This window comes from Pseudorca crassidens, chromosome 4 (assembly GCF_039906515.1).
Source record: "Pseudorca crassidens isolate mPseCra1 chromosome 4, mPseCra1.hap1, whole genome shotgun sequence".
In the NCBI taxonomy this organism is placed as follows: Eukaryota; Metazoa; Chordata; class Mammalia; order Artiodactyla; family Delphinidae; genus Pseudorca; species Pseudorca crassidens.
The window spans coordinates 125,471,212-125,486,411 of NC_090299.1; the positions used below are offsets into that span (position 1 = coordinate 125,471,212).

At 34.2% G+C, this 15,200-nt stretch overlaps 1 protein-coding gene across 3 annotated transcripts in view; it reads left to right on the top strand.

Moving 5' to 3' along the window:
* LRBA (LPS responsive beige-like anchor protein) overlaps nt 1–15,200 on the top strand; it is a 727,005-nt gene that overhangs the window by 505,925 nt on the left and 205,880 nt on the right. For all 3 annotated transcript variants that reach the window (XM_067736701.1, XM_067736700.1, XM_067736702.1), the window contains exons 42-43: nt 1,811–1,913; nt 12,961–13,076. In XM_067736701.1, coding sequence (XP_067592802.1) covers nt 1,811–1,913; nt 12,961–13,076 — 219 coding nt within the window. The remainder of the gene's footprint in view (nt 1–1,810; nt 1,914–12,960; nt 13,077–15,200) is intronic.

Genomic DNA, 15,200 nt, shown 5'->3' on the forward strand with positions numbered 1-15,200 from the left:
AAACTCCTTCTGGAAGGTGGTTGCATTTCGAGAGGGGAGAGGGTAATCAAATGATTCATACATTTATTTAATTTTTTGTCTAATCTATTGCCATTTATAAAGGGACCATCAGAAAATGGTACTGAACTGTCCTGGTTGCTTTGTATTACATCATTCTTGAAAGAACTAAAATTCGATTTGTGGGTTTAGAATTGAACTTGGTGAAATTCATTAAGACAAAAAAGAGAGACAAGGTGAACTTGAAGGAAAAGCATCATTGGGTATGAGTGGAGGCATACAGGAGAATATGTGAAAGCTTGTGATTTATTGTACATACTCATTTCATTTAAATAGATTTAAGTTTTCTTATTTTCTCTTTCTATAATCTACAAGTTATCATTTAAAAAATCTACACATAATGTATATTCCATACATATTTTCTTTTTTAATGAAATCATGTCTTTTAGGGTACGCAGATTTTTTTAGGAAAAGATGCTTTTCCCTTCCATATTTGGTCTTCTCCCACACATATACCTCTTTTTCTAATGTAAACATTATTCGTCCAGGCAAATAATCAAGTGAATGTTTCACACTTTAGTTCAGTCTGCATTCTTGCTGTCCCAAAGGCGTTTCGACCTTACAATATTTATTACTTGCTCATCTTCATTTTTTTTCCTTCTTTGAAATTTCTCATGCGTCCTTGCTTTGCATCTTTGTTTTTCTATTGCCTTTCCCTCATGGCCTTGGTCACCTGCCATAACCTGAGTTTTTCCTTTTTTTCCCCCCTGTATTCAATGTAATAGTGGATATGTAAGAAAGGCATATTAAAAAGTTATGTTGGATATGTATATGACAGTTCTAAATATATTTTAGGTGTTTAGTGAATGATCATATAATTATTTACCTAAAACATGTTATAAAGCCTGTGTTTAAAAATTGCACTAACACTGATAAAATTTTTTGGCTCATAGTATTTTTTTAGGCTAGGTGGAGAAGAAGGATCATCTTCTAGATGAGTACTTGTAGATTATTTATGGTTCTGATACAGAAGTTAATATAATTAAAATTTCAAGACTAACCAAATTAATATCTTCTAAATTCTCTGTCATGATTTTATGACTTTGTTATTTTCATATTTTTTAAGGATAAAAATTTATAGATGACTGTCATAAATTAACATTTATATGCTGAATATATTTATATATATGATGTACATTTATTGATATTCTCAAAATGTGTAATTATTGAGATAGAAATGATAAAAAAGCATTTAAATTGATTATTGACCAGAGAGGAAAAATTTTTCTTCATTTTTCTGGATTATGGGAACATACAAAGCATAAACATGTAGGGATTGTAAAGAGAATATTTTTTTAAGCTGTTGATTATTAGTAGTAAGTACAGCTGACAATTTATTAGCTGTATATGTAGACTTTTGGGTATTAGATTGTTAAATATATAATCTTAAAATTTTAAAGGTCTTTATAGAAATTCACAGATATATTTTTAACTTGCTAAAATTCAATTTTGCAAATTCTATATTGTAGCAAGATAAAATCTCAACTTCATGTCACATTAATGCAACAATACTTGTTATTAGTTCTGACAGTATTTAGAGAAGGTACTGTTTGTGGTAGTTCATGAGTAAAATGAGTATCATCACCGGCATATTAATGCTAAAACTTGATATATACTATAATAAAAGTAATACAGTAAGAATTCTATTTAAAAAATACCTGAACTAAGAGTAAACATTTTGTTGGACCAAGAAGTCAGTTTTCCAGAAAGAAAATCGTATTTCATTCTAACTTTAAAAAATTATTTTTCCTAGTTGCTATAATGTTCAACTTCCCAGACCCTGCAACAGTAAAGAAAGTGGTTAACTATCTACCTCGTGTTGGTATTGGAACCAGTTTTGGATTGCTTCAAACCAGGTGCTGTTTTATATGTGAAAAATATGGAAAATAATCTATATTAATATTCTAATTTGTTTTGAAATGTATGACCTTCTGTTTTATGCTTCATTGTAAATGATGATTATTAGTGTACTGTTTTGAGTCAACTGAACTTCTGTCTGAAGAAACTAGAAAAAGAGGAACAAATGTAAATTAAACTAATCTGAAAAAAAATAATAAACAAAGGCAGAACATCAATGAAAAGGAAAAGAAAAACAATAAAGAAAAATCAATGCAATGAAAAATTGTTTCTCTGAAAAGGTTAATAAGTGTAATAAATATCTATACCAGACTTATGAAAAAAAGAAGATACAAATTGCCAATATCAGAATGAAAGAAGGGGTATCACTACAGATCCTATAGATATTTTAAAAAATATAAGGAAATATTATGAATAAATTTATGCCACTTAGACAACTTAGATGAAATGGGCAGATTCCATGAAAGAGACAAACTGTCAAATCTCACTAACGAAAATGGATAACTTTAATAACTCTACAGAGGAAATTGAATTCGTAGCTTAAAATCTCCTAACAGAGAAAATTCCTAGCTCAAATGGTTTCACTGGCAAATTCTATCAAATATTTAATGAAGACGTAATATAATTTCTGGGAAAACTCTTACAGATAATAGAAAAGAAGGATAAGTTTCCCAAGTAATTCTGTGAGGCCAGCATTACCTGAATTCCAAATCCACAAAAAGACATTACCAGGAAAAGGAAACTAAAGACCATCTTGATTGAAAAGGAAGAAATAAAACTGTCTTTATCAGTATATATACATGACTTAATGTGAAATTACCAGGGAAACTGCAAAATTTTTAAAAAGAAAAAAAGCTATTAGAACTCATAAACAACAAATGTAAAATAGATAGGTAGTGGGAAGCAGCTGCATAGCACAGGGAGATCAGCTCGGTGCTTTGTGACCACTTAGAAGGGTGGGATAGGGAGGGTGGGAGGGAGACACAAGAGGGAGCGCATATAGGGATATATGTATACATATAGCTGATGCACTTAGTTATACAGCAGAAACTAACGCAACATTGTAAAGCAATTATACTCCAATAAAGATGTTAAATATATATATATATATATGTATATAAATAGGGGAAAAAACCCTCATAAAAGAGTTTAGCTATTTCGTAGCATATATAATTTTATTCCTGTATACTAGCAATGAACAGTTGGAAATTGGATATATTTGAAAATATATTCTTAAGACTTGTTCACTGAAAACTATAAACACTGTTTAGGAAAATGAAAGAAACCTAAAAATTGAAAGTTGTACTATACCATGTTCATGAACTGGAAGACTCAATAAAAGTAAGATGTTAGTTCTCTCCAAACAGATCTATAGGTTCAAAGCAATCCTATCCAAAATCCTAAAAGGCTCTTTTGAAGAAATTGAAAACCTGATTGTAAATTTAAATGGAAATGCAAATATCTAGTATTGCTAAGACAATTTTGAAAAAGAAAAAGTTGGAGGACTTTATCTGAATTTGACTTAATATAAAATTACATTAACTAGTGTAGCTTGGTAGTTTTGTAAAATAGACTTATAGAGCAATAGAATATATTAGTGTCCAGAAATAGGCCCATACATAAATGGTCAATTTGATTTTCAACAAAGGTATCAAGATATGTCCATGGGAAAAGATAGTTTCTTCAACAAATGGTGATCAACAATTGCATATCCATATGCCAAAAAAAACCAAAACAAAAAAACCCCACCTCATCCTTTATCTCAAAATGTAACATATGAACTCAAAATGTAACATAAATTAACTCAAAATGTAATATAACCTAAATGTAGGTGCCAAAGTAAAACTTCCTAAAGAAAACATAGGAGAAAAATCTTTGTCACCTTGTGTTAGGCAAATATTTCTTAGATAAGATTTTTTAAAGAATCATCAATTGGCCTTTCAAATTAAAAACATTTGCTTTTGAAAGACACTCTTAAGAAAGTGAAACGATATGTTCTAGGCTGGGTTAAAATATTCAAATTATATGTGACAAAGGATTTATATACAGGATATATGAGAAACTCTTACATTTAATTACAAGACAAGCAATCTGTTTTTAAAAAATAGGTAGAAGATTTGAACAGATACTTCAGCAAAGAATAGATACAAATATTAAACACATGAAATGATGCCAAACATCGTTAGTAATCAAGGAACTGCCAGTTAAAACCACAGTGTGATCTCATGGCACACCTATTAGAATGACTTTTAAAAACTGATAACAACAAGAGCTAATAAGAATGCAGAGTAACTGGAACTTCACATGTTGTTGATGGGAAAGTCAGCAGTTTTGCGGTTTCATATAAAATTAACCATACACTTACCATACATCCCAGTAGTCTCACTCAAAGGCATTTACCCTAGAGAAATGAAAATATGTATATTCATGTAGTGACCTATTCACAAATGTTTATAGCAGCTATATTCATAGTCACAAAAAATTGGAAATAGCCAACATCGTCCTCAACTAGTAAATGGACGAATTATGGTACATTCAACCATACAACAGGATATACTGCTCAACAATAAAAAGGAATAAGCTACTAAAATACAGAACAAGGCAGATGAGTTTAAAAAGTATTATGCTAGATGAAAGAAGGCAACACAAAAGATTACATTCTGTGTGATTCCATTTATATGACCTTTTGGAAAAAATAAAACTACTTGGACAGAAATCAGATAAGTGGTTTCAAGAGATTGGAGGTGAAGAGGGAGGATTAGTTACAAAGGAGGGTGTGAGGGAACCTTTTGATAACATGGAAATATTTCCTGTCTTGATTGTTGTGGTGTTACACAACTCTCTTTGGCAAAACTCATTGCATTGTATACCTAAAAAAGGATGAATTTTATGCTATGTAAAGAAATCAGTAAACCTGATTTTCAAAAACAGAAAAAGATAAAGAATGTGAAATCAATATACAGTATCAGTAGCTCTAAAACTATGCTAGTAGGAATGCAAATTCGTATAGTCACTCTGGAAAATTTGCCAGATTTCTTATTAAGTTAAATATACACTTAATTTATGTCCTGTCAGTTCCACTCCTAGGTGTTTACCAAGAGTAATGAAATATATGTACCCACATTCACTTGTAAGCAAATGTTATTCATGTAGTCCCAAACTGAAAACATTTCTAGTTCCATCAACTGTAAATGGATTAATAGATTGCACTACATCCATGCAATGAAATACTACTCAGAAATAAAAAGGAATTGAGTACTGATACATGCAACAACATGGATGACTCTCAGAAACATTGTGCTGAGTAAAAGACGTTAAGTACCGTGGGCTACGTACATCATAGCCATGGGCTATGCTTCTACTTAGATGAAATGACTGAAAAATTATGTGAAATTATATGATTCTATTTATATGAAATTGTTGAAAAAACAGAAGCATATAGTGACAGAAAGCAGATCATTGGTTGCCAGGAGCCAGACACTGGGACAAAGGAATTAGCTTTTTGGAGTCTTTCTATGATGGTTGGTTACAGAAATAGGTATATTCAAAACTTACTAAACTACACACTTACGTTTAGTAAATGTTATTATATTAAATTTTATCTCAGCACAGATCATAGAAAAATAGACTCTCTGTATTTAAAATATCTAAGTTACAAAAGTGCTTATTATATACCCATTTTCAAGTGTACCATTATTTAACACGTATGATAAATCAGATTAAAATTTTTAATCATTTTGATAAAAATGATTAGACTTTGCTTTATTATGTCATATTTGTTGTAATTTTTTTCTCTGTTGATGTAAATATCAAATCCATATATTAAGGATTTTGAATACAACACAGTTAATTAAAACTTTTATCTTTAACCTCTGGCAAATCAGAGTTCAAATATTAACTTTGTGTATACATATGGACTTAATAACTAGTATTTATATTGTTCAAAGTAACTTAATAACTACTTGAAAGGAATGTTAAAATGCCAAAAAGCATCTCTCACAGTACAGGGAATCGGGAGAGTTTGGGGTTGTACCTCTCTTTCCTATGTGCTGACCAGTTGTCTATGTTTAAATAGCACCATCATCAACTGTTTTCTTTCTTGGTAGGTGTTAATGCTTCATCAGTACAATTTAGTTAACTAATTTAAGAACTAGGAGGAGAGTTAACACTGGGATTTTTCTATTGATTGAAATGTATTAGCAGTAGAAGCTTAGAGTTTACTTTTAACATACCTAATTTTGTGTTGATTTTGATTAGTGTTTATTTCAATTTTTTTAGTTAGTATCTTATTACAAATGAAATTGAGATAGAATCAACAAATAATAGGATATTAGCAGGAGCTGCAGTTATCCTAGGCTGGAGGACTTTCTAAGAGGATGCACTCCCATGCCCATTGGCAGTTGGACTCAGTTCTGCACCAAGTCTTCCTCTCCATAGGCTGCTTTTGAGTGACTATATGACTTTCCCCAGAGCAAGTGATCCTAGAGAGAATGACAGAAGCCCCAGTGTCTTCTTATGACCTAGCCTTGATAGTCACACGCCATCATTTCTGCTACATCTTATTTGTTACAAGTGAGTTATTAAATATAGCCCAGGCTCCATGGCAGGAGAATCAAGTTCCACCTCTTAAAGAGAAAATATCAAAAAATTCGTGGACACGTAACAGGTTACAACTTCTATGTAAACAGGATACATAAAGAGGCCCTTCTGGTTTATTAGCCATAGTTGCTTTACAATCCCAGTAAAGCTTTTGATTCAATAATTTTATAATTTAATGAGGAATTTCAGGGGTCAGGAGGAAGCAGCTCAGAATGGCATAGTATATTTCCTTATCTTAATAAAAAATTCTACTGATTATCTCTCTTTTGTTTTTAAAGATATATTTATTTATTGGCTACGTTGGGTCTTCGTTGCTATGCGCGGGTTTTCTCTAGTTGTGGCGAGCAGGTGCTACTCTTGTTGTGGTGTGCGGGCTTCTCATTACGGTGGCTTCTCTTGTTGCAGAGCACAGGCTCTAGGTGCTTGGGCTTCAGTAGTTGCAGCGTGTGGGCTCTAGAGCGCAGGCTCAGTAGCTGTGGCGCACAGGCTTAGTTGTGCTGCAGCATGTGGGATCTTCCCGGACCAGGCTTGAACCTGTGTCCCCTGCATTGGCAGGTGGATTCTTAAGCACTGAGCCACCAGGGAAGTCCTTACTGATTATCTGTTTATTTTAAAAAGAGTTTTATGTGTTGTCATACTTAGGAACTCTTTGTAATGTTTTCCCACAGTTAATGAAAGCTGAAAGTCTTAATTTATTAAGTCAGTCAGTTAAATAGATCTTCAGCACTTACAGTGTATCAATCACCCAGTAATGTACAATATAAATATCATCTTGCCCACAAACATTTAAACAAATATGTAACTAAAAGAAAAAACCGTGTAAGTGAAGGAAAGATGTTTTAGGTATTTTAATAGTGGTTAGTGGAGATGGAGTGCTTTGGATAAGATGGTCAGAAATGTCTTCCTATGTGACTTTAAATTTTGATTTGAAGGACTGGAATCAGCTAACCTTTGTAAGAGTGAATAGCATGTGTAGAGGCCCTGAAACTTCGAGTGTTTTAAGGAATGTTGGAAGGCAAGTATCACAGGCACTTAGTGATTTCAGGAAGACAGTGTCAGTTTGGAGGCGGGAACTTATTGTAGAAATCGAAGTAAAATGTAGTATCATTGAAGAGAGACATCTTTTTTTTGGGGGGGGAGTATAATTGCTTTACAACGTTGTGTTAGTTTCTGCTTTACAACAAAGTGAATCAGCTATTTGTAAACATATATCTCCTCCCTCTTGAGCCTCCCTCCCACCCGCCCCCCCATCCCTCCCCTCTAGGTCATCACAGGAAGAGAGACATCTTGTTTAGAGACTTTAAGGAGATACAATTTCTGTGACTTGGAGATTAGCTAAATTCGGAGGACGATAAAAAGGGGAGGCATCCAGTGTGTCTCCCCAAGTTTCAGCTTGAACTGCTCAGGAGCACAGACTGAGATGGGGAACACTGTAGAAGGAGTACCTGTATGCATCTACCCTCCCATACCCCCCATGGTTGGGGTTGGGGGGCAGAAGTGAATGAACTGAAAAGGAGAAGGTTAGTGTTAGATCTGTTGAAATTGAAACCCCTGAGAGATGTCTAGACTGAAATGTTGAATAGGAAGTTAGATGTAAGAAGGTATGGCTAGAGTGCAAATGAAAAGCGTAGTAATTGGGAGTCATTACCATTTAGATGAAATTTGAAGGCTTGAGAGGAAGTGAACTCACCTGGGGAGAGACGTAGAATGGGCAGGAGAAATGAGAGCTGCATTCTGAGGAAATGCAACATTTAAATGTTAAGTAAATGAAAGAGAAAAAACAAAACAAAACAAAACAAAAACAGAAAGGCCTTGAAAAATGGGAAATCCAGGAAAATGTGATGCCAAAGAATGAGAGTATTTCAAGAAGGTAAGATTTGATGAAAAATCAGTAAGACGTAGACTGAAAAAAGGCCATTGCATGTAGCAACAGCAGTTTTTGGCTGCCAGAGGTTGATTGTTGTGTTTGTCTATTCAGTATCAACAAGTTGTAGTTGGCAAGCAGGCCCTTGAATTTTGTTGCAGCCTTTGGGCAGTCTCTCTTAATTCTGGTTTAGGTGTGAGACTTCTGACTTCTCAGTCAATAGGACATGAGTAGGTAGAGATATTTGGATTAAATCCTGACCTACTACTGTTGGCAAATATCAGGAGAATTAATCCTACTATCACTCGTCTACCTGTAGCTCTTGATCTGGAATATTCTCTGACACTTTATGAGTACTTGACAGTATAAGCATATACACATCAATACCAGTTATAAGCCATAACAACATACTGAACCAACCCAAAGTTTCTACCTACAATATCATTTTAGTTTTCTCTTCACTAGTTTTGCCCAACCCTATCACTTGATTCAGGCTTTTTTTCTTTTTTTTTCCTGTAAGGGAACACTAATCAAGGAGTTTAACACATAAATAATCAGAGGTTATAACAGCTACCAGGAGATCATATTATCTTGCAGTCTGAAGCTTGGTGTGAAGTACATGGATGAGGTTAGGATGAGCAGAGGTTAGGCCATAGGGGGTGACTGGATTGGTAGGAGGGCTTTTTTCTCCTTTTATTTCTTGCTCCATGGTCTATACCAGTTTCTCCCTTACATACCTCCCTGCATTTAGAGTGCCTGGGCTTGGGAGCTCCTTTTTTTTTGTTTCCAGACATGCTGCTGCAGCTCTTCAGAGTAGCGCTTGGTGCTTTTGGTAACTTCTGCACTCAGCAACTCCTCCTACAATGGTACAGAGAAGGACAGTGATTTGGGTTTCTGTATCCAAGAGAGCTATAACATATCAAAATTTATGGGATGCAGCTAAAGTAGTATTCAGGGGGAAATTGTACTGCTTTAAATACCTATATCTGAAATACAGAAATGCCTAACATCAGTAACCTAAGCTTCCATCTTTAGAAACTAGAAAAAGAAGAAGAAGCTAAATGGAAAACAAGTAGGAAAAAGTGACTAAAGAAAATTAGAGCAGAAATCAATGAAAAAGAGACAAAAAACAATAAAGAAGATCAATTAAACGAAAGCTGATTCCTTAAAAAGCTCAATAAAATTGACATTCTTTTAACTGCCTAACTATGAACAAAAGAGATAGTATGAATTACCAAAGTCAGAAATGAAAGAAGGGACTGCACTGCTTACCATGTAGAAATTAAAAGGATTAGAAGGAAATATCCTGAACAGCTTCAGCCTACAAATTAAGACAATTGAGATGAGATGGGTAAATTCCTAGAAAGACAGAATTGTCAAAACTGACTCAAGAAGAAATTAAAATTCTGAATAGACCTATAACAGGTCCATTGAATTTGTAATTTAAAAACCTTCCCACAAAGAAGAGTCAAAGCCCAGATGGCTTTACTGGTGAATCTTATCAAATAGATAAATTAGAAAAGATATCAATCTTTCATAAACTCATCCTCAAGACACAGGAAGAAGAAACACTTTCTAGCTCATTCTATGAGGCCATCTTTACCCTAATATCAATGCTAGGCAAAGACATCACAAGAAAAAACAAGCTAGCAAGAGAAAACTGTAGACTAATATCCCTAATGAACATGTATTCAAAAATCCTTTACAAAATATTATCAAACCAAATCCAGCAGTATACAAAAAGGATTATAAAGTAGCCATGTGGGTTTTATCACAGGAATGCAGATTGGTTTAAATGTGAAAATCAATTAATGTTATGCATGAAGTTAATAGAATACAGGACCAAAAAAAAGAAAACCCACATCATCATCTCAGTAGACACAGAAAAAGCATTTGACAAAATGAAACACGCATTCATGACTAGAAAATCTCAACTGACTAGAAATATAAGGGAATTTCTACAAACAGATAAATAGCAACCATCAAAAACCCACATAACATACACTGTACTTAATGTTGAAAGACTGAATGCTTTTCCCCTAAGGTCAGGAAGGCTAGGATGTCTTCCATTGTCACCACTTCTATCAATATTATATTGATATATAATGTGTGCTAAGCCTGTGTGATAGGAAAGGAAGGGAAGGGAAAAATCAAAGGCATCCAAATTGGAAAGGGAAATGTCTTTATTCCTAGATGACAAAAGACATGTACAATTTTTGCAATGAAAAGTGTAAAACACGGCTGTTAGAAAGTAAAGACAGACATCAATAAATGGAGACATTCCATATTCATGGATCAGAAGGTTCAATATGATTAAGATGTCAATTCTTTCTCAATCTATAAACTTAATACCATCCCTGTCAAAATTTAGTACACTTTCTGGGAGAAATAGAGAAGCTGAAATACAATGGATCTAGAATTGCCAAAACAGTTTTGAAAAAGAACAACAAAATTACAGAACTTATACTATCTGATTTCAAAACTTACCATAAAACCATAGTAATCAAAATGTGTGCTATTTATACAAGGATAGGCACATAAATTAATGAAACTACATTGAGAATAAAGAAATAAACCCTTGCATTTATGGTCAGTGGCTTTTTCAGAAACGTGCCAACACAATTCAATGAAGAAAGGGTAATCCTTAAACAAATGGTACTGTAATGACTGGATAGTCACATGCAAGAAAATGAACTTCCAACACTTACCACACACTGTTCATAAGAATTAAGGTGTGTCATAGACCTATATTTAAGATCTAAAACTAAAAAATTTCTCAAATATAGGATAAAAACTTTATCATCTTGCAGTAGGCAGAGAGTTCACATGTGACACCCAAAAGCATAATTCATAAAAGACAAAAATTGAGAAGACGGATTTAATCAAAATTTAAAATGTTTGTGCTTTAAATATATCACTAAGTATGTGAAAAGATAAGCCACAGACTGAGAAATATTTGCACATCATGTATTTGATAGACTTGTATCCAGAATGTATGAAGACCTTTGACAACTCAATAATAGGACAGAAGCAACCCAATTAAGGTAAAAAAGATCTGAATAGTAATTTCCTCAAAGAAAATAAACAAATGGCTAATTAACACATGAAAAGATGTTCAACAATGTACATTAAAATTATAATAAGATACCATTTTACACTCACTAGAATGGCTATAATAAAAATTTCATACAATAGCAAGTATTGGCAGAGATGTGGAAAATTTGGAACATCATACATTGTTTGTTGGAATGTATAATGGAAGACAATTTGGCAGTTTCTCAAAAAGATAAATATTAAGTCAACAGACAACCTGGCAGTTTCACTCCTAGGAATCTACCCAAAAGAAATGCAACCATATGTTCAGCAACGACGTGTACGTGAATGTTCTGAGTAGCATTTTTCATAATAGCTAAAAACTGGAATAATTTAAATGTCTATCAACTGGTGAATGGATTTAAAAAATGTGGTATATTCTCTATTCATACAATGGAATACTATTTACAATCAAAAGAAATGAACTGCTCATACATGCTGCCACATTGATGAACCTCAAAACATTATGGTTAGTAGAAGAAGCCTGATGCAGAAGATTACACGATGTATGATTCCATTTATCTGAAATGTTCAGAAACGGCTAGTTCATAGAGACAGAAAGTAGATTGATAGTTGCCTAGAGCTGGGGATAGGAATAGGAATTAACTCTAAATAGGCACAAGGGAAGTTTTAGTGTTGATTAAAATGTTCCAGAATACAATGTGGTGATAATTGCACAACTCTAGAAATTTACTTTAAAATATCATTGAATAGTACACTTACAAGGGTAACTTTTGTGTTACGTAAATTATACCTTTGGAAATAAAGCTTGAAAAAAATATGTATCTTGTCCTTAGTAGTAGGAAGAACTGTGACAGCATACTTCTCTGAGATTCTGGGCTCTGAATGTAGTAATTAATCCTCCCACCTATTTCCCACTGCTACTTAGTATTGGTCAGTTGTATCCTTTGTTACTCACATTACATTAAGAAAACAGAAAACTTGGTCTACTATTAGGTTGTATAAAAGAATAATAGTTTCCCTTACCTTTATCCGAACCCACGAATGGACACCTGAGGAGCTGGGATCCTCTTTCCCCTATTACAATGGGTATACAAAAATAATGTTTAAATTTGTAATGTACAAATATGCTGTCTTTAAGAGATGAATATTTAAACTGATAAAGATGTGAATGCAATTTTATATGTATTACTTAGTTACTATAATTACTTTTGTATCAGTAAGGCAGTGAATTATTAATCATACTGTTATTAATCAACATTTATGGAGCCTAGATATTATAATGGCTTTGTAATGACAGCTTATCTTGATGAATAGAATATGGATAATAGACCTGTGACTCATCCAAATCATTCGTTTAACCATTAATTACAGATTGAAACATCTCCAGCATTCGTTAGTATAACATGAATAGAATGTCTCAGAATAATACAGATGCCATTTTGAACGAGCACAGAAGTCATGATTTATTATTGATCTAATTAATCTTAAGTTTAATTTGATTCTATATCAAATTCTTTTTCTTGCAGGCGTATCTCATTAGCTAGTCCTCGTCAACTTTTTAAAGCTTCTAATATGACCCAGCGATGGCAGCATAGGGAGATTTCAAATTTTGAGTACTTGATGTTTCTCAACACAATAGCAGGTAATTTAAGCTCACATGTTGATGTATTTCAAATGATAAATTATTAATAGTGATATGATTAAATTATTTTGAGTATTTGTATAAATAGAGTCATTCCATGTAAAGCTAAAGGCATAAGCAAGCATACAAAGATGGGAAGAAATGCAGTATAGCTAAAGAACAATTAATGGTATAGTATGTGTGTGTGTTTGTGTTTGCGTGTACATAAAATATATATTCATAAAGGTATAATGAAAAAGAAAACTAGAAAGGTACTTGGAGAAATGTACTTGCAGACATTATGCAAGATTTTTTTTGTCAGTTTGAGGAATTGGCAGTCAACTTACAGGGAAACGTTTGAAAGTTTTTGAACAAATGAGTAATATCAGAACTGTATGAAAAGTTGGAAGCAGTATGAAGGATAAATTATGGTGCAGAGAGTCTAGGTAGAGAGCAGAAGTTAGGAAGCAATTACATATAAAAAGTAATGAGGGCCTGCATTAGAGAGGTGACAATAGGAATTAAAACAAAGGATTAGATAACACAAGAATTGGGCTTCCCTGGTGGTGCAGTGGTTGAGAATCTGCCTGCCAATGCAAGGGACATGGGTTCGATCCCTGGTCCTGGAAGATCCCACATGCCGCGGAGCAACTAAGCCCATGTGCCACAACTACTGAGCCTGTGCTCTAGAGCCCATGAGCCACAACTACTGAGGCTACATGCCGCAACTACTGAAGCCCACCCACTTAGAGCCTGTGCTCCACAACAAAAGAAGCCACCGCAATGAGAAGCCCGCATACGGCACAAAGAGTAGCCCCCGTTCACTGCAACTAGAGAAAGCTTGCGTGCAGCAACAAAGACCCAATGCAGCCAAAAATAAATTAATTAATTAAACAAACAAACAAAAAAAGATAACACAAGAATTTACAAGGTACAAACCATTTGCCATGCAGACAACTGAATGTTGGGAGTAAATGAGAAAAATGTGTCAGAAAAGACTTCCAGGCTTCTGCTCTAAATCATGAGGAAAATAGTGGTGCAATTAAAGGGAGAAGGCAAAAAATCGATCTAGAGAAAGATGATTTTACTGTGCTATCAAGATATCCAAGAAAAGAATTGTTGGAGTATAGGTTAAGTGAGGGTATTTGGAGCTTAGAGATAGGACGTTGGATTTCATCTGCATAGACAGGAAATCACCAAGAGAGAGAGTTGAGATTACCAAGCCAGGTGATACAGAAAGCAGTGAGGTAAGGTCTGGGGAATGCACTTGAGCATAACAAAAAGAAAGAGGGAAAGTTATTAAGGAAGAGAAGAGAATGACTGACCCCAGAGTTTATAGACTTAATAGGAGGAGAACTAAGGTGAAGCAAATGTCTTGAGATACAAGGGGAAAGGGAGAAAGGCCTTGGCCACTGTATTAGATGTGATGGAGAGGTAAGGGAGAATTAAGAGTGAGTACAGGCCATGACTTTGGCTTTAATATCTCAGGACTTATGGGTTACTTTATAAGGGTTTGTTTTCTTTCTTTTTTTAAAAAAAAATATTTATTTTATTTATTTGGTTGTGCCAGGTCTTAGTTGCGGCAGGCTGGCTCCTTAGTTGTGGCATGAGAACCCTTAGTTGCAGCATGCATATGGGATCTAATTCCCTGACCAGGGATCGAACCCAGGCCCCCTGCATTGGGAGTGCTGAGTCTTATCCACTATGCCACCAGGGAAGTCCCTAGGGGTTTATTTGCAAAACAAGCAAAATAGTTTGATTATAAGGACTGAATGGTTCGAGATTAAACGAGAATATTAGATGTAGATTACAGTTTTCTTGTGTAATAGTAAAGAGAGGGTGAGTTAAGGCAGTGGAGAGTAACTATGAAAGAGGAAGAGAGAGGAAAAGTAACAATTCACATTATGAGGGAGACCTGTTCAAGAGCTCAGGTGGAAGAATCATACCTCCCAGAGAATAAAGACACTGTTGGAAAAGTGGAGAAGAGAGGGCGTAGTACGAAGAATTGGAAGTTCAGGGCTTACACTGAAAAAGTCTAAGATTCATCAGTTAGGGAGATACTCATCTGAGGGTCCATTGAGGGAAAGGAATAAAGAAAGTTTGAACAGTTATGTGGAATTTAGTAGGGATTGTATAACTAGAGAC